A 22,012-nucleotide genomic window follows, 5' to 3' on the forward strand; every position below is an offset into this window, starting at 1 on the left:
TGTTGATGCCCAGGGATGCTTTATGTAAGGTTAGTCAGCAATGGCATATTAAATTCAAGTGTGCTAGAAAAACATAACTAAAACGTAACTTTACTGTTTTTAACAGTAAAGGTATGGAACAAACACTCTGGTAAGTTTGTTTGGATCACCTATTTTAATTCCATTTTTCTTTACTATTCCTTCAATAATTAAAGAAAATAAGGCAAGCATTTTATTCTAGCTTCCTATGATCTGGAGCCTGAAACTAACAAGTAATTTATTGATTATTGGTTTACGCAGTTACAGTTCACATCAACACAAGCATGCTGACAATTTGGATAGATTTAAAAAAGGGCAGAATGGCCCTTTCTATAGAGTATATAAGTGCTGCCTCCGTGACCAACTGTAACAAGCCTCCAGCATTTTCAAGCATCCCTCAGCCTTCCCTTTTCTGATGAAAGCAGCCCTGACCTGTTCATAACCTCTCAAGATATCGTCCCCTTGCTGGTGTTTATTTGAAATGAATAGGTAGGTGTTTGATATTCTGCAATGAGCTGGTATTAGACGCACAGATATCAAGTTGTACTGTATCAAATGGCCCAAGATTGAGAGACCTGAAACCTTTTGCCAGACAAATACAAAAATGAAATATCAAAAGTTTGTGTATTTCAGTTTGTGCCTCCAATGTTGCCTCGATACATTTTCCTACATTGATGCTTCTGTAGCCAGTAGTTGCCAGCGGAAATTGTTTTCAGTTGCTGGTCAGCACCAGCTGCGGTTAGAATGGAGTTGTTTATCTGTTTTTTTTTTCAGGTTTATTCTACACGCCAAAATAAGATGAAGATTTCTAGTGGCCTAAGAGCAATGGTCAGGGAAGGAGGTGTAAGTTCAATGTGGAGAGGGAATCTAACTAACATTATCAAAATTGGTCCTGAGCTAGCCTTCAAATTCATGGCCTATGAAGAGGTATGTATCGTGAAAGTGAATTCCTGCTTTTTGTTGTTTCTAGGGGTTGCAGTTTGTTGTGGATTTTAAATAATCAGGTATTCGATGCAAATGCTTCAGTGTGAAACTGTCATAAACTGCTGCACTGTCCCTGCAAGGCTCAGCGTAAGGGTAATCTTACACTTGGGAGCCCTGCAGCCTCTCAGTCTCAGCATCGAGTTCAATAACTTTAGATCTGATCACTGGAAATCGGAATTGAAAACAGAAACTGCAGGAGAAATGTGAGACCTCCGAAGAAGGGTCACCGAACCTGAAGCCATAACTGATGGCTGCAGACCTGCTGAGTTTTATCCAGCAGTTTCTGTTTTAATAACCTTAATGCCTGATTATGTTCTTTCTTGTTTTTTACCCACTCCACACTCTGGTCTTGTCAAGACATAGTCCGCTTCCAGCTGTTAGACCTCATTATCACTTATTCAGTTTCTCCTCTGTCCTGGCTATCTGTCAACAATCCTCCTGTTGGCCAACTGCTTTCAAATGTCTCTGGACTCCTCCTCCACTTATCCACTCACTTTTTTTTCCCCCTCCTCTGCTTATGTCCTCACACCCTCCAACCCCATCTCAAATACCGAGATGCTAACATTTCTGACAGAGTCACCAGACTTGACATGTTAACTCGGTTTCTCTCTCCATGGACACTGCCAGACCTCTGAGCTTCTTCAGTATTTTCTTCTGTTCTTTGTTTCATTTTAGTGTCTGGAACTGTTAAGCTCATTTTTAGCCTTCAGGTTCCCTGACCACATTGCAATTATACCCTGACCTGAGGGAGCGGTCTTGTGGAACAGTTACAGTCCCACCTACCTGAAGGCTGGAGGTCCAGGTTGAAGTCTCACAGAGACATCTTATATAGGTTTTGTTCAGCCCAGACCTGGCACCCTCCAAGTCAGAATTCAGAAGTCATCCCTATTTTAAATGGTTGTCCAACTTCTTGATATTAGAGGCATCTCAACTTTATGAATGCTTGTACTTATGAACATGGTGCTGAGAGTGAACCATCGGTACAGTATGTTTTTACACCAGGGGCTGCAGCTCTTAGACCTTGGGGTCATTTTAAAAATGTCTTGTCCAAAACCTGTTGCACATTCATCTGATTGGCTCAAACATCAATTGTAAAAGTGGTAATATTTTCGGCATACACAAAAGATGAGAGCTGGTTATTTCCTGGGATCTTTCCTTGATGGCTTCTTCTCTACCCAAAGGCCAGAAACCTTTAAAAAGAGCTAAAAAGTGTGGCGCTGGCACAGGAAAGGAGGTCAGGCAGCATCCAAGGAGCAGGAGAGTCGATATTTTGGGCATAAGCCCTTCAGGAATGTCGACTCTCCCGCTCCTCGGATGTCGCCTGACCTGCTGCGCTTTTCCAGTGCCGCACTTTTTGACTCTGATCTCAAGCATCTGCAGTCCTCACTTTCTCTAAAAAGAGTTGTCAATTCTCTTAATTGGTGCACTCGGAGTAGGCTGAAACCTTTTTTTTGCGGGTGGGTGAAATGGGTGCAGAATACAGATTTGTCAAACTTTGCAAGACCGCATCCAGGAAGTCTACTCTTGAAATAACAATATTGCTACTTGGATTTGTTTTGTTACATTATTGGAAAGTAAACAAGTCGTATTGAATAAAGATTCCAAGGCACCAAGTCCACCAGCCAGTTTTGTCTCCGATAAGTAAAAGGAGGTAATGAACTGGAAAGAAAATCCTTGTTGTGGTTCTGTTCGCTGAGCTGGGAGTTTTTCTTGCAAACGTTTCGTCCCCTTTCTAGGTGACATCTTCAGTGCTTGGGAGCCTCCTGTGAAGCGCTTCTGTGCTGATTCCTCCGGCATTTATACTGGTTTGAATCTACCGCTTCCGGTTGTCAGTAGCTGTCCGCTGCAGTAGCCGGTATATGGAGTCTAGGTCGACGTATCTGTTAATCGAATTCGTGGATGAGTGCCATGCTTCTAGGAATTCCCTGGCTGTTCTCTGTTTGGCCTGTCGTATAATAGTGGTGTTGTCCCGATCGAATTCATGTTGTTTGTCATCTGAGTGTACGGCTACTAGGGAAAGCTGGTCATGTCGTTTCCTGGCCAGTTGGTGTTCATGGATGCGGGTTGTTAGCTGTCTTCCTGTTTGTCCTATGTAGTGTTTTGTGCGGTCCTTGCATGGGATTTTGTAAACTACGTTGGTTTTGCTCATGCTAGGTATTGGGTCCTTTGTCCTGATGAGGTGCTGTCTGAGGGTGGCTGTTGATTTGTGTGCTGTTATGAGTCCTAGTGGTCGCAGTAGTCTGGCTGTCAGTTCAGAAATGCTCCTGATGTATGGGAGTGTGGCCAGTCCTTTGGGTTGTGGCATGTCCTCATTTCGTTGTCCTTCCCTGAGGCATCTGTTGATGAAATTGCGCAGGTATCCATTTTTGTTGAATACCTTGTATACACCTGAACTACAAAAAGAGGAAGAAGAACACCTATACAAGGTATTCAACAAAAACGGATACCCGCGCAATTTCATCAACAGATGCCTCAGGGAAGAACAACGAAATGAGGACATGCCACAACCCAATGGACTAGCCACACTACCATACATCAGGAGCATTTCTAAACTGACAGCCAGACTCCTGCGACCACTAAGACTCAACAGCACACAAACCAACAGCCACCCTCAGACAGCACCTCACCAGGACAAAGGACCCGATACCCAGCATGAGCAAAACCAACGTAGTTTACAAAATCCCATGCAAGGACTGCACAAAACACTACATAGGACAAACAGGAAGACAGCTAACAACCCGCATCCATGAACACCAACTGGCCACGAAACGACACGACCAGCTATCCCTAGTAGCCGTACACTCAGATGACAAACAACATGAATTCGATTGGGACAACACCACTATTATAGGACAGGCCAAACAGAGAACAGCCAGGGAATTCCTAGAAGCATGGCATTCATCCACGAATTCGATTATCAGACACGTCGACCTAGACCCTATATACCGGCTACTGCAACGGATAGCTACTGACAACCGGAAGCGGCAGATTCAAACCAGTATAAATGCCGGAGGAATCAGCACAGAAGCGCTTCACAGGAGGCTCCCAAGCACTGAAGATGTCACCTAGAAAGGGGACGAAACGTTTGCAAGAAAATCTCCCAGCTCAGCGAACAGAACCACAACAACGAGCACCCGAGCTACAAATCTTCTCACAAACAAAGAAAATCCTGTATGTAGTAAGTCAATTGGCAGAGGCCTGATAGGTGGCATGATTTTCATTTGACTTTGCACCTGATATTTTGAGAAGTAGCAAATGGTAAATTTAAGGTTCTGAGCAAACAGTTCCTTGAGATTTCTAACTTTTATTTCTGAAATGTATTCGCAGCTCAAGACTCTAATAACCAATGAACCAGAAAATTTGGGAATGAAGGAAAGGTTTCTTGCAGGTTCAATGGCTGGTGCGTTCTCTCAAACAGCCACTTATCCAGTTGAGGTATGAATAAGTGCTCTCTCATTGCCAGCCTTTGTGGTTGGGGGACAATTCTTTGCATTAATTATAAAAAGGTAGATGGAATATCATACATTTTTAACAAACCTGACCAGAACTCCTCCCTGTTACCTTGATAAGTTTTCACCCTGTTTAATAGCTGCCATCAAATAAAAGTATTCAACCGGACTCACTTTGCTATTGCAGGAATACTTTGGACAATTATTGTTAAGTAACTCTGTGTGTGTGTGTCCCCACAAAAATGTAATTTTTTTCTTGAAAGGATTCATGGTTTGACCATGCTCCACTGCTATATTTAAATGCAAATTCATTTTAAATCCCTAATGTGAGAAATTTTTTTTAATACGTAAACTCTGGGCTTGAGCTCGATTTCCCAATTATTTCAAGGAAACGAAAGACCATTTCAATTCAACTTGAATGCAAATGTACAGAACAACTCACTGGTGTTGGCTACTTAATGTAATCATTATTGTTTGGGTTAAGATAAGAATCTGGAGAGGAAAGGGAACAATTACTGTGTTTGTGAGTTCTTGCTTTGAGATGACTAGGAGGAATCTGCTAAGATGCATCATATCTTGTCTGTGATGTTAATGGATGAATTCTGAACAGACCACTCTAAGCCACACACCGTGCTGACTTGGAACAAGATAATTGTTCCCTCCCTGAGTTAAAACCCCAGCCCTCCCTGCACCAGGTGGACCACAGCAGCTCAGGAAAGTGGCTCATTATCACCTTTAGTGACATTTTGGGATGGGCAACAATTGCTGGCCTTGTCATTGACACTTTTCCTCTTAAAGTATTGGCAAAAATCTCAAGGTCCTTTCTTGCCTTGGGTAAAAATGTTAAGAATTGTCCTTTGTTTTAAATGTGTTAATGCCTCTGAGAGGAGCCTCATGAACAAATACTCGTGCGTAAGAATGGAATTAAATAGTGATGGAAAAGGGTAGACCAGATCTAAAAGTTGAAGATCTAAATTGGAGAAAGGCCAATTTTGACAGTATTAGATAAGAACTTTCAAAAGCTGATTGGGGGCAGATGTTCGCAGGTAAAGGAACAGCTAGAAACTGGGAAGCCTTCAGAAATGAGATAACGAGAATCCAGAGAAAGTATATTCTTGTTAGGGTGAAAGGAAAGGCTGGTAGGTATAGGGAATGCTGGATGACTAGAGAAATTGAGGGTTTGGTTAAGAAAAAGAAGGAAGCATATGTCAGGTAGAGACAGGATAGATCGAGTGAATCTTTAGAAGAGTATAAAGGCAGTAGGAGTATACTTCAGAGGGAAATCAGGAGGGCAAAAAGGGGACATGAGATAGCGTTGGCAAATATAGTTAAGGAGAATCCAAAGGGATTTTACAAACATATTAAGGACAAAAGGGTAACTAGGGAGAGAATAGGGCTCCTCAAAGATCAGCAAGGCGGCCTTTGTGTGGAGCTGAAGGAGATGGGGCAGATCCTAAATGAGTATTTTGCATCATTATTTATTGTGGAAAAGGATATGGAAGATATAAAAAGTAGCGAAATAGATGGTGACACCTTGCAAAATGTCCAGATTACAGAGGAGGAAGTGCTGGATGTCTTGAAACTGGTAAAAGTGGATAAATCCCCAGGATCTGATCAGGTGTACCCTGTGGGAAGCCAGAGAAGTGATTGCTGTGCCTCTTTGCTGAGATATTGTATCATCGATAGTCACAGGTGAGGTGCCACAAGACTGGAGGTTGGCTAACGTGGTGCCACTGTTTAAGAAGGGTGGTAAGGACAAACCAGGGAATTATAGACCAGTGAGCCTGACGTTGGTGGTGGGCAAGTTGTTGGAGAGAATCCTGAGGGACAGGATGTACATGTATTTAGAAAGACAAGGACTGATTCGGGATAGTCAACATGGCTTTATGCGTGGGAAATCATATCTCTTAAACTTGATTGAGTTTTTTGAAGAAGTAACAAAGAGGATTGATGAGGGCAGAGTGGTAGATATGATCTATATGGACTTCCGTAAGGCATTTGACGAGGTTCCCCATGGGAGACTGGTTAGCAAGGTTAGATCTCATGGAATAATGGGAGAACTAGCCATTTGGATACAGAACTGGCTCAAAGGTAGAAGACCTTTGGTGATGGAGGGTTGTTTTCAGACTGGAGGCTTGTGATCAGTGGAGTGCCACAAGGATTGGTGCTGGGTCCTTTACTCTTTGTCATTTACATAAATGATTTGGATGTGAGCATGAGAGGTACAGTTGGTAAATTTGCAGATGACACCAAAATTGGAGGTGTAGTGGACAGTGAAGAGGGTTACCTCAGATTACAACAGGATCTGGACCAGATGGGCCAATGGGCTGAGAAGTGGCAGGTGGAGTTTAATTCAGATAAATGCGAGGTGCTGCATTTTGGGAAAGCAAATCTTAGGACTTATACACTTAATGGTAAGGCCCTGGAGAGTGTTGCTGAATAAAGAGTCCTTGGAGTTCAGGTTCATAGCTCCTTGAAAGTGGAGTCACAGGTAGATAGGATAGTGACGACGGCATTTGGTATGCTTTCTTTTACTGGTCAGAGTATTGAGTACAGGAGTTGGGAGGTCATGTTGCGGCTGGTTAGGCCACTGTTGGAATATTATGTGCAGTTCTGGTCTCCTTCCTGTTGGAAAGATGTTGTGAAACTTGAAAAGGTTCAGAAAAGATTTACAAGGATGTTGCCAGGGTTGGAGGATTTGAGCTATGGGGAGAGGCTGAACCGGCTGTGGGGCTGTTTTCCCTGGAGTGTCGGAGGCTGAAGGGTGACCTTAGAGGTTTAAAAAATTATGAGGGGCATGGATAGGATAAATAGACAAAGTCTTTTCCCTGCGGTGGGGGAGTCCAGAACTAGAAGGCATAGGTTTAGGTGAGAGGGGAAAGATATAAAAGAGACCTAAGGGGCAACCTTTCCACACAGAGGGTGGTACGTGTATGGAATGAGCTGCCAGAGGAAGTGGTGGACGCTGGTACAATTGCAACGTTTGAGAGGCATTTGGATGGGTATATGAATAGGAAGGGTTTGGAGGGATATGAACCGGGTGCTGACAGGTGGGACTAGATTGGGTTGGGATATCTGGTCGGCATGGGCGGGTTGGACCAAAGGGTCTATTTCCATGCTGTACATCTCTATGACTCTAAGTAGGCCATTGAGCCCCTTGAACCAGTTCTGCCGTTAGATCATCATCATAGATGCACATCCTTATTCAACTCTCCCTTACTTGTTCTATGATCCTAAATGCTGTTACTTAAAATTAAGTTCCACTGATTCACATCACTTAATGATTCTGCAATTGGTTTTGCTTCTAATAGATGCTGAAAACGCGAATGATGTTACGGAAAACAGGGGAACCACGGGAACTCTACGCCCAAATCAGTAACATATTCAAATATGAAGGAATTTCCACCTTCTACAGGGGCTATGTGCCAAATATCCTAGGGATCATCCCTTATGCTGGTATCGACTTGGCAGTGTATGAGGTTGGTTTTTATTTGGGAAGAAAAAATAATAATGAGTACTTGTATTTTTATTTAGACTGTCTTTTAATGGCAAATGGGCTGCACGAGTGGCAAGGATGGGTGTTGGGGTTATGGAGAAATAATTTGGATTTAAGTGGTGGCGTGACGGCTCAGTGGTTAGCACTGCTGCCTCTCAGCGCTAGGGACCCGGGTTCAATTCTAGCCTCAGGCGACTGTCTGTGTTGAGTTTGCACATTCTCCCTGTGTCTGCGTGGATTTCCTCCCACAGTCCAAACATGTGCAGGTTAGGTGAATTGGCCATGCTAAAATTGCCCATGGTGTTCAGGAATGTGTAGGTTAGCTGCATTAGTCAGGGGTAAATGTAGAGTAATAGAGTAGGGGAATGGGTCTGGGTGGGTTACTCTTCGGAGCATCGGTGTGGATTTGTTGAGCTGAATGGCCTGTTTCCACACTGTAGGGATTCTGTGATTCCAAAACACCTCCAAGCTCTCCACAGATAATTGCAAACTTGTTTTAGTATGGTGACTGCAGTAAGGTAGGGGAAAGCAGCAATGTCTTAATTCAAATTACACAAAACAACAGAGTAGTGACCAATTAATCTGTTTGTACTGTTAGTTGGTGAAGCAACAAGACTTGGTCTGCTGTTCCATGCTACTAGTACAAGTTATATTGTTGACCAAGTTTTGGCACTAGTTGTCTTTTATCATCTTGCGAAGTTACAATTTGGCAGCATGGTGGCCCAGTGGTTAGCACTGCTGCCTCAGAGTGTTCCCGCCTCGGCTGACTGTTGGTGTGGAGTTTGTACATTCTCCCCGTGTCTGCGTGGGTTTCCTCCGGGTGCTCTGGTTTCCTCCCACAATCCTAAAGATATGCAGGTCAGGTGAATTGGCCATGCTAAATTGCCCGTAGTGATAGATGCATTAGTCAGGGGTAAATGTAGGGTAGGGGAATGGGTCGAGATGGGTTACTCTTCAGAGGGTCGGTGTGGGCTTGTTTCCATACTGTAGGGAAATCTAATTTTTGGTCTTGTGAAATGCTTTAGGAATATTTCCTTGTTTGAAAGCTGCTGTAAAAACACTGCTGTACGATTAGCAGATGATTTGCAATTAGACTAAATCCCTTTTAAGCCTTCTCGTTTCCATGTTTATTTGCACACAACTTCCATAGTGTGCGTTTTTACCCTTGTACAGTGTAACTTCTGGTACAGTACTGGTGTTTGTTCATAATTCAGAGTTGCACAGCACAGAAACAGACCCTTCAATCCAACTTGTCCATGCTGACCAGATATCCTAAATTAATCTAGTCCCATTTGCCAGTATTTAGCCCCTATCCCTCTAAACCTTTCCCATTCATATACCCATTCCGATGCCTTTAAAATGGTGACATTGTACTAGCTTCCACCACTTCCTCTGGCAGCTTATTCCATACACCTTACACCCTCTGCATGAAAACATTGCGCTAAGGTCCCTTTCAATTCTTTCCTCTCTCACCTTAAACCTATGTCCTCTAGTTTTGACTTCCCCCTACTTGAAATAATACCTTATTCACCCTATCCATGTCCCTTTTGGTTTTATAAACCTCTAGAAGATTACCGCTTAGTCTTCGGTGTTTCAGGGAAAACAGCCCCAGACTATTCAGCCTCTCCTTGTAACTCAGACCTTCCAATCCTGGCAGCATCCTTATGAGTCTTTTCTGTTACCATTCAAGTTTCACAATGTCTTTCCTATAGCAGGGAGAGCAGAGTTGAATGTAGTATTCCAAAAGTGGCGTCTTTATTTTATTTTGGCAGACGCTAAAGAACTTGTGGATACGGAGATACACGAAAGGGAATGAGCGACCCAATATGTTGCTGGTTGTGGGTAGTGCCACGACTTCGAATATAGTTGGCCAGCTGGCCAGTTACCCACTGATGGTGCTACACACTCACATGCAGGCAGACGGTGAGTGTGGCCCAGTTCTCTGATAATGAAGCTTGGCCATTGAAAGACTTAGCTTTCAATAGCACGTTAGATAATTTCAGGATGTTGCAGAATGTTGCTAATGCAGTGAGACAGAGTGGTGAAGTAGAAAACTTGGCATACAGTAAGCTTTCTGTCGTACAGCATAATCTGATAATGATAGTGGATGTATTTTAAAGGTTTATTAGAGGGTCAAATATTGGCTGGACTCCAGGGAGAATGCCCCTGCTGATGTTTGAAATAGTGCCTTACATCTTTCTTGCCTGTCTGGCTGGCTAGTTGAAGTCTCTGTTTAACACCTCCTGGCAGTGCAGCATTCACTCAGTACTGCAATGGACTGCCAGCCTGGACTTTGGAATCTTCTGACTAGGATCTTTGCAAAGGAAGAGATTAGTGCGAGCAGGTGCAGGAAAGACTTCAGTGGTCAATAAGGAATGACAAGGACATCAAACAAATTGTTTGGAGATTTTAATTCACTCCAAATCCAACCACCTACTGAAATCGGGTTGTTTGAATCTGTCTTGATTCAGGATCCTCTCAGTAGAATATCAAGAGAATGAGGAGCTTGCAATAATTAGTGTTAAGTGATAGAGCTGGAGATACTAAAATTTGACAAATCCTCCTGGACTTGACTGTCCTATAGTTGCGTCCCTACCACTGGCCTAGAAGGTTCAGATTCAGGTCTCACCTCAGGATGGGATGGTCACCAGAATTGTGTCATTACATGCCCAAATAGGTAAATTGAAAAATAAGTTATTTGTGGACTAGTTGGCTTGTATTAGAGGGTTTGACGAACTCACCTTAAAGAGGTGCTAGAAAAGCACAGCAGGTCAGGCAGCATCCGAGGAGCAGGAGAATTGACGTTTCAGGCAAAAGCCTGGTGAAGGGCTTTTGCCCGAAATGTCGATGTTTTATTTTGCCTGACCTGCTGTGCTATTCCAGCGCCACTCTCAACTTGACTCTCATCTCCAGCATCTGCAGTACCACTTCTGCTGAGCTCACCTTAGAGGCAATGGATATAATGCTTATGATCCTCTGCACTTGACCAGATTATGAAATGGTTTTATTAGGTTGTAATGCAGCGAGCATAACTACACTGTAAAGAAATCAGGGCGGGAGAATGGGAATGGGAATGATCAGCTAAACTTGTCATCAATGACCATAGGAATTTTGGGAATCTATTGTTGGGGATGTGATAATGACATTCAGTTCATTAGTTGGAGACAACAAAGATTTAACAAAAGGCAAATTATGTTTGATATTTTTGAGGTTGTAACTAGCAGCATAGTTAAGGGGACATAAATCGTTTATATTTTCCGAAAGTCCTTAATATGATGCATTGAGTTGTTACACGAAATTAGAGCTTTTAATATTTGAGTAAGATTAATGTTGATTGATTTGTTGATCGACAGAAAACAGAAGGAATAATTGGGTCATATTCAGATCAGCAATTTGCAATCTACATTGGCTCCTGAGGGGGATGTGTAAAACTGACCGACTGCAGTGAGCTAGGTGTAAAGTAAGTGGTGAAAAGACAACACAGACTGCCAAATGGTATGAGCAGACTAAAGGATGGGCATGAGGGTAGCAAATGGTATACAACGTGAGCAAAATGTGCAGTCACTATTTTGGCAGGACATGGAGACCATCAGAGTGTTTTTAAATAGTGAGATTGGGAAATTAAACATGGCCAACAGAAAGCAAGCCAAAGCTTTGCATCTTTCATTCATCAGAACTAGCACTAGGACCTAGAAACAGATGGGGGCTGGTGGGGGGGGGGGGGGGGGGGGGGGGGGGGGGGGGGGGGGAGAGAGAGGAGGGGGAGGGTGGGGGGGTGAAAGAAGATGAGTTAAAAGTCTGCTGCTTGCAGAGTATTTCTGATGAGTGCTAAACTTCATGGCTTATCTCTCTAAGCAATGTTAAAGTTCTTTACTCCCAAACATTTATTTATACTGGGAGATGTTGACATTTGGAGAGATTGAGATTCCTTGTATGTGATTTGAAAAGCAAACGTGCTATTTCAGTGAAGAATTAACCTCTAGTCTGGCAGCCTCTTCAGAGAGAGAAACAGATAACATTTTGCATCCAGTTAACTCTGTTTCCCTCTTCATTGATGCTTCCAGACCTGCTGGAACGGCCTGTTGGACTTTATCACCAAAGAGTTTGAAGTATCAGAGTAAAGACAGCTTGACTGCAGTTGTGTAGGGTTTTAGTGAAATCACACCTAGAGTACTGTGAATGGTTTAGGTCTCCTTATTTCAGACAGTATATGCTTTTCAGAGAGGACTGACTCCTGCAATAAGGCAATTGTCATATGTATAGGATAAGACCATAATTGAAATACAGGGTAAGTGCCAAGGAGTTTAGAAACAGGAGAGTGGTGATTAATCTTTCCAATGAAAGGTTGATCATTTCAGGACTGGAGAAATTTCTCCATGTCACCACCACCCCCACCCTCCGCCATTCGGTCAGAGTGCAGAGATGGATAGAACTCAGATACTGAGGAATGCATGGGAATATGGAGTTGATGGAAGATCATCCTTGACTTTTTATTGAATACGTTAGTAGGGCTGAATGGCCTAACTCTCCTCCTCCCATATCATTTGGTGCTGCTTCCAATGAGCCATAGCTGAAAGCCTGACCCCATTTTTATGAGCATTTTATGCACAAATATCAATGAGTAACTGAAGTATACACACCTGAACGCAGGCTGTTGTGGCTCAGCAGTAGTGTCCTTATCTTTGGGCCAGTTGGACTTCCTTCAAGTTCCACCTTTTGTGGTGGTATGTCATCAACTTAAAAAGCAACTACATTCCTGAACAGGGAATGTGACTGAATGAGACAAAATAAATTCCAGGTGACAATCAAATGAAAAGGATGTTCAGCTTGTGTTCTTTTATTTGGAAATGATCCCCAGGTTATGTGTATTGACCTATTGCTGTTTGTATTTTCATCCAGTCATTGAAAAGGGAATGAGAAAGCCAAGGATGAGAGAATATTTCCGGAAAATTTTGGCCACGGATGGCTTGCCTGGGTTCTACCGTGGATTTACTGCGAACTTAATCAAGGCCATTCCATCAGTCTGCATCAGTTACATACTGTATGAATACCTGAAGACTCACATGGGTCTGACCTCCCACTAAGGACTGACACCTCGAAATGAACATGGTGGAATCTCTCAGTTGCCTAATCCAGCACCTGTTGCTCAGTGCACTTTGTTTATTTATTTTAAATATTTTTAATAAACTGATACTTGGTGTTCAAAATGCAGATTAGTTGACAATGAAATCTGTGGTTTATAATTGGGCACGTGTGTGCTTAACTCATTGTTCTGAGGGCGCAGCCTAAAACATACTGCAGAGATGTTTGCAGATACAGTAAAAGCACAGATTATTCCTTTATATAGGCAAAAGTGAGGACTGCAGATGCTGGAAACCAGAGTGGTGCTGGAAAAGCTCAGTAGTTCAGGCAGCATCTGAGGAGCAGGAAAATCAACGTTTTGGGCAAAATGCATCAGGAATTCCTTTAGAATCTGTTTTCCAATTCTCTCGCTCCAAATCTGGCCTCTTGATTGTCCTAAATCATAAACTCTGCCACGGGTGACTGTGTCTTCAGCTGCCCCTCTCCTTTATAAGAAGTTCCTTGAAACCCCTGAATAAGGTTTTGGCTGACGAGGCTCAGTTTCTCGGCTGTTCAGTGTTTTGTCTTGTTTGAGCTTTGCATTACAGAAGCAATGATGCCACATAAATTCAGGTTAATGTCTGTAACCTTTTTTGATCAGTTCCTTTTTCAGAAATACTCAGCTAATGCAATCCAAGCTGCACTGGTGTGATTTTTTTTGCCATTTAAGAGTATCGTTTATGGAAGGAAAAGCTCTTTTTTGAAGCAAAGATGAGTAAGTCTTGTATTTATTTTGATGCGGATGTGTGAAGTAATGTTCTGAGTCAGCAAGAACTGACCAATGTGTGGTGGGCAGCGACGTTAGAAACTCTGCACTTCCTAAGGAGGAGTGAAGTTAAAAGACTTTCATTTCTCTTTTAAGTTTGGATTGGAGAGTGAGTAGCAACTACTTGTTTACTGTAGATAATAAGACCTTGTCACACCGAGGAATCAAGGATAAACTTTATAACATACCAAGAGTGTTTGGTGCCATGAAATAGCACAACAGCAGCAGTGTGTATTATCTGTAAGATGCACCACAGCAATTCATCCTTTGGCAGCTTTTTCCAAACCCGCATCTAAATAGAAGGACAAGGGCAGCATGTTTGTAGGGCATCCAGCATCTGACTGCAAGCTCTCCTCCAAACCAGTCAGCATTCTGACTTGGAAATATGCTTGCAGTGTCAAAATCCTGGCAATACCTTTCTGATTGGTTTTACAGTAGAATATAGCTTGCTCAGTACTCTTACCTTGTGTGATTGTAGCCATATCTAGCAATACACAGTGGCTTACGCATAGTTGGTTCTAGAGTTCATTTAGAGTCTGTTCTTAGTGCCATGCTGTTATCTGACTGCACTTCTGACCTCCATTCCGAAAGTTGCTGTAGTTTCCTCCAGCTGAACGTCATCTTCAATTCTTGCTGCAAATCTGATACTTAGCACCGATTCTATCCTTCCCATAGAATCATATAATTCCTTCAGTGTGGAAGCAGGCTGTTTGACATTCAAGTTCACACCAACTCCCCAAAGAGCATTCAACTCAGACCTATATCCCCATAACCCTGCATTCCCCATGCTTAACCCACCTAGGTTGCACATTCCTGGGCACTGTGGGCAATTTAGCAGAGCCAATCCACCTAACCTGCACATCATTGGACTGAGGTAAGAACCTGGAGGAAACCCGCGCAGGGAGAATGTGCAAACTCCACACAGACAGTTGTCTGAGGATGGAATCGAACCCAGCCACTGTGCCACCCCAAATAGCTAACGCATCAGATCAAATTAGACTCTGTGTGTAACGGATCCTGTACACCTACCTCAAAGGTTCCGTTCTAATTTAAAAAGGTAATTTTGGAAAGTGGGATGATGCAGGAGTTTATACCACTTAATGCTAATCCTTTGGTCCAAGTATTTGTGCTAGTTGTAAAGAATTAAAGAGCTATTAGAAGTTGCCCCAAGGGAGTGAACTGTAGCCATTTCCACTCAGGATGTTGGACAGAAAGGATCTGCTGAATCCTTTCAGCTGTGCATCTGTCTAATTTGTCTATTTGTTGAATTGTGAAGGTTATGGTTTTAGATGCAAAGTTTTGCATGACTCACTTACAGCAGGGCAGTGGTTTGGGTGGACAGATGCAGCAGGTCAGGTAGCATCCAAGGAGCAGGAGAATCGACGTTTTGGGCATAAGCACTCTATTCTCCCGCTCCTCGGATGTTGCCTGACCTGCTGCACTTTTCCAGCACCATGCTCTTGACTCTGATCTCCAGCATCTGCAATCCTCACTTTCTCCTGGACAGATGCAGCAGTCATTTACGTGCTGCAATGAATGACTGAGTGGCAGGTTTGGTCATGTTGACTGATGTCCAAAAGCTGCCTGGGGACAACAATCTTGCTCCATGCAATCTGCTATGCAAAGACAGTTTTCACTTGAACTGAGAGTTGGTATGTCTTAGCGTCTCTCGCCCATAGGTGTTCAAAGTTTGGGAGAAGATTTGTAGCTCGGGTGCTCGTTGTTGTGGTTCTGTTCGCTGAGCTGGGAGTTTTTGTTGCAAACGTTTCGTCCCCTTTCTAGGTGACATCCTCAGTGCTTGGGAGCCTCCTGTGAAGCGCTTCTGTGATGTTTCCTCCGGCATTTATAGTGGCTTGTCTCTGCCGCTTCTGGTTGTCAGTTGCTGTCCGCTGCAGTGGCCGGTATATTGGGTCCAGGTCAATGTGTTTGTTGATGGAATCAGTGGATGAGTGCCATGCCTCTAGGAATTCCCTGGCTGTTCTCTGTTTGGCTTGCACTATAATAGTAGTGTTGTCCCAGTCGAATTCATGTCGTTTGTCGTCTGTGTGTGTGGCTACTAAGGATAGCTGGTCATGTCGTTTCGTGGCCAGTTGGTGTTCATGGATGCGGGTTGTTAGCTGTCTTCTTGTTTGTCCTATGTAGTGTTTTGTGCAGTCCATGCAAGCCACTATAAATGCCGAAGGAAACATGACAGAAGCGCTTCACAGGAGGCTCCCAAGCACTGAGGATGTCACCTAGAAAGGGGACGAAACGTTTGCAACAAAAACTCCCAGCTCGGCGAACAGAACCACAACAGTTGGTATGGGCTCTGAAAGCAGACTGACTTCAGTGATGTGTATCATCTCATTCCCAGGTTATCAATCTCCTGTGGTACAGCAGCTTCTAAGGAAGCACATGGTAGACACTTGCTCTGAATTCATCTTTACATTCTCTGTCACCCAGGAATGGTTATATAAAGACAGATTGAGATGAAATTAATCGGAATCACAAGGCACAATTCAAACCAGTATTTTTGGGTTAGACAAACAAAAACAAAATTAATATTCAAGGTTCCAATGAATCTCTCACCTCAGCACCTAATCATATGATGCACATGAACAGTTAATAGCAAATATATTTACAAGTCTGTAAAAATTTACACATTTATTTTTTAAAAAAACACAGCAATTAGATACCCAACCATAGCCTTGAAATTATGCAGGGAATTAATGTTCACTGCTTCCGTATTAAGAGGAATTTCCACCTTCAACGTTTTTAAATAATGTTGACATAAAGTTGTTTTTTTTTAGCATTGTGGAGACTGGTAACCCATAATAGCTTGTGAAGCCTAAAATATGTAAAATTTGACTTGGTTTCTTAGGTGTAAGTGTTGGAGTTGCCTTCCCAAAAAACCCCACTTATGATGCTACTTGAATCCTATCTGTAAGCTATTAGTGATCTGCCCTGATGTATCCTCCTTTGGTTTGGTGTCAACATTGGTGTGTTCTCTGAGTGCCTTACAGACAAGTTGTTTGTGATGTTTAAGTCACTCTGCCCTCCAATGGTCACAACTGCAGCAATTTGTAAGTTGTTATAATTTCATAGCTCTGCCATTTACATAGCAGTATGATACTCTGTCACCAGAGGCAGTGCCATAGAGATGTCAGGATTTTGAAGAAGTGACCAGGACGAGGTGAGTCCTGTTGAATTGTACCTGGATCTCTGGAAAGCTGGTAAGGGATTTTGCACTTTATTTAGTGGATTCGGTTTTTGGTCAGCAGGATTTAACCAAGCTGGATTAGCAACTAGCTCCAGTTCTACCGGGAGCTAGAGTCGACGGTTCTCGATAGGCAAATTGCCGAAGGTGACCCCACCAATTGTCAACGTGTGCTGTTAGCAGGGTAAGCTAAGAGGGCAAATCTAGAGGGCAAAAGTCAGTAGATTTATCAATATTTAACACTGGGGTCTTGAGAGCGGGGGCACACGATCTTCAAAGGTCTTGATTTGGAGATGCCGGTGTTAGACTGGGGTGTACAAAGTTAAAAATCACAACACCAGGTTATAGTCCAGCAGGTTTAATTGGAAGCACACTAGCTTTCGGAGCGTTGCTCCTTCATCAGGTGGTAGTGGAGGGCTCAATCCTAACACACGGAATTTATAGCAAAAATTTACAGTGTGGTGTAACTGAAATTATGCATTGAAAAATTGATAGTATTCAAACAGATGAAAGACAATGATAGTTTCATTTCTTTCATGTGTAAATCTCAAAACCTTTTTTTAAAAGTTGCATTCTCAGGTTAGCTGTTAACAATGGATGATAGCTAGACAGTATGTTGAAGGTGTTGGCCTCCTGTGTTCTCTGTCTATGCCATGATGTTTAGATTGATTCTAATCTAAAAAGTGAGATAACAGAGTTTTACATGAATTCATGCAGTTTTTGAGCAACGTACAATGTAACTCTGCAAGCACAAATTCGCCCCACAAAATATGTGTGCCTGTAGGTCTTTGTCTGTGTGTGTGTGTGTGTGTGTGTGTGTGTGTCTGTCTGTCTGTCTGTCTGTCTGGGTTGTGTGTGAGAGAAAGTGTATGTGTGTAGTGAATGTAGAGTGTCTTAAGTCTGTGAGGGTGTCTGTGTGCGCGAGTGTGTATATATGTATAGGAGTGCCTCTGTGTGTGTGTGTGTAAGTGTCTGTGTGTGTGTATAGTGCAATGGTGGTCACCTGTAATGTGACATGAACCCAATGTCCCAGTTGAGGCCCTCCCATATACACACACACAGGCACTCCTATATACACACACACACACACACATACACAGATGCACACACAGATACCCCCACACACTCGCACATGCACCCCCTCACAGACTTAAGACACTCTACACTCACCCCCCACACACACTTTCTCACACACTCAACCCCCAACCCAGAGACACGCGCACACACACACAGACAAAAACCCACATGCACACATGTATTTTGTGGGGTGAATTTGTACTTGCAGGGTTACATTGTATTTTGCTCAAAAACTGCATGAATTTATGTAAAACTGTTATCTCACTTTTTAGATTAGAATCAATCTAAACATCATGGCATAGACAGAGAACACAGGGGGCTAACACCTTCAACATATTGTCAAGCTATCACACATTGTTAACAGCTAACTCGAGAATGCAACTTTTTAATTAAAAAGATTTTGTGATTTACACATGAAAGAAATGAAGCTATCATAGTATCCAAACAGATGAAAGACTCAACTTTTCAATGTATCATTTCAGTTACATCACACTGTAAATTTTTGCTATAAATTCTGTTAGGATTGAGCACTCTACTATCACCTGATGAAGGAGCAAGTGTGCTTCCAATTAAACCTGTTGGACTATAACCTGGTGTTGTGCGATTTTTAACTTCAAAGATCTTGATGTGCCACAGAATGAGCCAAAAATTAGGAAGCATGTAGGTAGAGCTATTAAGGAGTGCATTGATTATTTGCAGGGAATGATAACACTTAGAGATTATAGCATCTAGGTGTTCAAATTTTCTTTAGCCAAAACAGTGTGTTGTCTTGTTTAAAGAAACAGATGCTGTCTTGATATATTCCATTTGGTTGTAGCACTATACAGATTGCTAGTTTAATCACTTCACTTGGAGTACTATGCCTCGTTTTGTTGTCAGGTTTATTAGAGTTGATAGATTGGCCTAGGGGAAAGTTTTGGAAGAGTGAGGAGGGAATTTCAAGCTTAAAGAACCAATATGTTGATCTCAAAGCAATGCAGAGGCAAAGGAAACTTGATCAGGATGACTGTGGAGGTGGGCGGGCATATACGTAAGGGAATGTTTGTATGCTTTCAGTGAGCATTCTAGCTTGTCTGCCTGGGAAGCACCCAGGTTTTAAATCAAGGTAGGTTGTCTGTAGTAGTGAGTGTCTGAAATATCTTGTTTGCTGCTGACACTGCTTGCTTTCAATGTTGGTCTGTAATAAAGACAGATAATTTTCCAGTTGGTTTATTGCACTTACAGCTTTTAAGGCAAGACTGTACGGCTATGAAGGAAACATATGAGTGCGTATGTGCAGCAAATTTGATCCCTAGCTGGTACAGTTTCCCAGTTTGATATTTTTATATTATCCAGATCAGTGTTAGTTATTTTAGATACTTAGTGTTGCTCAGGTTTCATATTATTCAAATGGAAAGAGAAAAGAAATCCTTGATTTTTGTGGTTAATGATTTGAGTATTTTCAGTATGACTTTAATTCATGTAAATTGGTTATACACTGCAATATAATTTAACATGATTTGGAACCCCAGTACATTCCAGGATCCTGTATCGAATAGTGGCTGGACTTGTATTGTTGCAAAGTTCAGATGTTTCAGTTAATAGTGGGGGCGAATGAGTTTGGGATGTGGTGTTGACAGTGGTGGTGGATCTGGTCAGAGGAGTTTGTTGGTATCTTGGTTCTTAGGGGCGGTGCGTGTGGAGGGATTACGGTCAACAGAGTTGTGTGGAGTTAGGGGGGGCAGAATGGTCCCTCTTCCCCGAAAAAAAAGTGACTATAGGCAGCTTTTATGTTTATTTTCTGCAGCTACCTCCCCCAACAATCCATTTGTGTTCCTGGCTCCTGGATATCGCTGTCAAAGCTCTGTGATCTCCAGTGGAATCTCCATCACCCGTTCTCTCGCCTTGTGCAGCGGCGTAGACTTGGCAGACTCCGTCCTGGCATTCCTGTCCACGTAGCTCCCGCTTTCTGTGTTCAGCGTTTCCAGGGATCTGACCAAGACCCTCTGGTCATCCTCAGGCAGACTGTTCAGATCAGAGGCCAGCAAGGTGCCAGTGCTGCCGTGAACCACGTGAATACCATCGGGACCTTTCAGCTCCACTGGGTGCCGGTGCTTGAACTTCAGAGTTCCACGGCTAGGGGGTTTCTCCTCCTCATCTTCCATGTCACTGGGAACCAGCTGCTGACAGAGATGGGGAAGAGTTGGAGAAAAAAAAACCCAGACCATTAGGCTATATCATATCCTTGCACTCACTCAGTACTCCTCATCACTGGCAATTCATGTTGCATTTTGTTCAGAAGGAGGCGACCACATGTGGTCTGGATTGGAACAAGCCAAATATGATAGAGCTGCATCAGACAGAGCAAACAAGGTGAATTCCTAAAGAATTCAGAAGCTGGGAAATTGTTTCTATTGCATCTGCTCAGTTCGGTTGTGTTACAAAAATATTATCGAGGTATCGAACATCGAAACACCATTGTTGATTACACATGCCAGATGGGTTACATGGAACTAAAGCGAAATTTTCTTCCAGAGGAAAAGTGCTCAGGGAATTACTGAACTGAAGCTCCTACAGGTGTGAAGATTGATGAAGAGTTGGGTGGCCACTGTCTAACAATCAGGTGTGGAACAGAGTAAGAGTGACTGCTCTTCAGAACTGTAGAACTTGAGGTCTGAAGAAGTCATGTCAAACTGGAAACAGTCTCTTTGTCTGTCTCCACATATGCTGCCAGATCTGAATTGGGGCTTAAAAATATGTTGCTGGAAAAACGCAGCAGGTCAGGCAGCATTCTTCAGGATTCCTGAAGAAGGGCTTATGCCTGAAACGTCGATTCTCCTGCTCCTTTGCTGCCTGACCTGCTGCGCTTTTCCAGCAACATATTTTTAAGCTCTGATCTTCAGCATCTGTAGTCCTCACTTTCTCCTAGATCTGAATTGGTTCCCAGTTATTTTTTTCTATTTCAGATTCTCTAGCATCTGTTGGATTTAGTTTTTATGTCATAAAGTAATGACAGTTTTTAAAAAAAAAACTTGCTTTGCCTCTGAAGCAATTTGGGTGTTTTATATCACATTAATTAAAATGAAAGGTTGGCCATTTTTCCTTTAGGAGTGTCAGCCCAGATGGCGTCCCATGCTTTTCCCTTCACAATGGACTTGTTGTTTTAACCATTTTCGCAGCATACTGACGATCTACTGAAGTTGTATGTTATAGTGTTAACATTTGGGAGAGGATGGGACGTGTGGGGTCTATTCTGTTTATGTTTATACAAGAATGGCCACACTTATTCCAAGTGATAAGAAATTTTCTAATGCTGTTGAATAAATGGAATGTAATTTCTATTCCCAACTCACCTCTTCATCTGTTCAAGAAGTGACAATTTGTTTTGTTTCCATGTGGTAACGGATTAATAAGTTCTTTTTATTCACTTGTGGGCCGTGGGTGTCGTTAGCTGGTCAGCATTTATTGTCTGCTCTTAAACTGAGTGGTTAGCTAGGCCATTTCAGAGGGCAATTCAAAGTTGGTGATTGGGTCTAGAGACACATGTAGGTCAGACTCGCTGAGGATGGCAGATTTCCTTGCCTGAAGGGCTGGATGGGTTTTCCTGACAATCGGCAATGGCTTCATGATCATCATTAGATACCTATTGAATTCTAGTCCTTCAGCAACTAAGGCCAGAGCAGCATAACCAATCTTCAGTAGGTGACTTGTGAAGAGGATGTCTTTTTTTTAGCAATCTGAGTCAATTGTCACCTGCCCAGTAACCAAGAATTTCAGACTAATGTTCTGGGACCTGGGTTGGAATTCCAATTACTGTACAGTGAAATTTTGAATTCAATAAAATTTGGAATAGAGAGTGAGCCTTGTGGCAGCCAGGGCAGGGATAGAAACTATGGGCCCTACTGATGTTCCTTGTTTGGGACCTT

General features: G+C 42.8%; 2 protein-coding genes across 2 annotated transcripts in view; one reads left to right on the forward strand and one right to left on the reverse strand.

Annotated features, from left to right (window-relative positions):
* LOC132834969 (mitochondrial adenyl nucleotide antiporter SLC25A24-A-like) overlaps positions 1-13,154 on the forward strand; it is a 32,275-nt gene extending 19,121 nt beyond the window's left edge. Inside the window, exons 7-11 of the mRNA XM_060854137.1 lie at positions 793-945; positions 4,330-4,437; positions 7,763-7,930; positions 9,720-9,870; positions 12,847-13,154. Of these exons, the coding sequence (XP_060710120.1) occupies positions 793-945; positions 4,330-4,437; positions 7,763-7,930; positions 9,720-9,870; positions 12,847-13,031 (765 nt within the window). The 3' untranslated portion in view covers positions 13,032-13,154. The remainder of the gene's footprint in view (positions 1-792; positions 946-4,329; positions 4,438-7,762; positions 7,931-9,719; positions 9,871-12,846) is intronic.
* A 6,368-nt stretch (positions 13,155-19,522) lies between these two features.
* Positions 19,523-22,012, reverse strand: part of cdh23 (cadherin-related 23) — a 674,096-nt gene continuing 671,606 nt past the window's right edge. Inside the window, exon 67 of the mRNA XM_060854138.1 lies at positions 19,523-20,266. Within this exon, the coding sequence (XP_060710121.1) occupies positions 19,943-20,266 (324 nt within the window). The 3' untranslated portion in view covers positions 19,523-19,942. The remainder of the gene's footprint in view (positions 20,267-22,012) is intronic.

This window comes from Hemiscyllium ocellatum, chromosome 43, assembly GCF_020745735.1.
Source record: "Hemiscyllium ocellatum isolate sHemOce1 chromosome 43, sHemOce1.pat.X.cur, whole genome shotgun sequence".
NCBI classification, from domain to species: Eukaryota; Metazoa; Chordata; class Chondrichthyes; order Orectolobiformes; family Hemiscylliidae; genus Hemiscyllium; species Hemiscyllium ocellatum.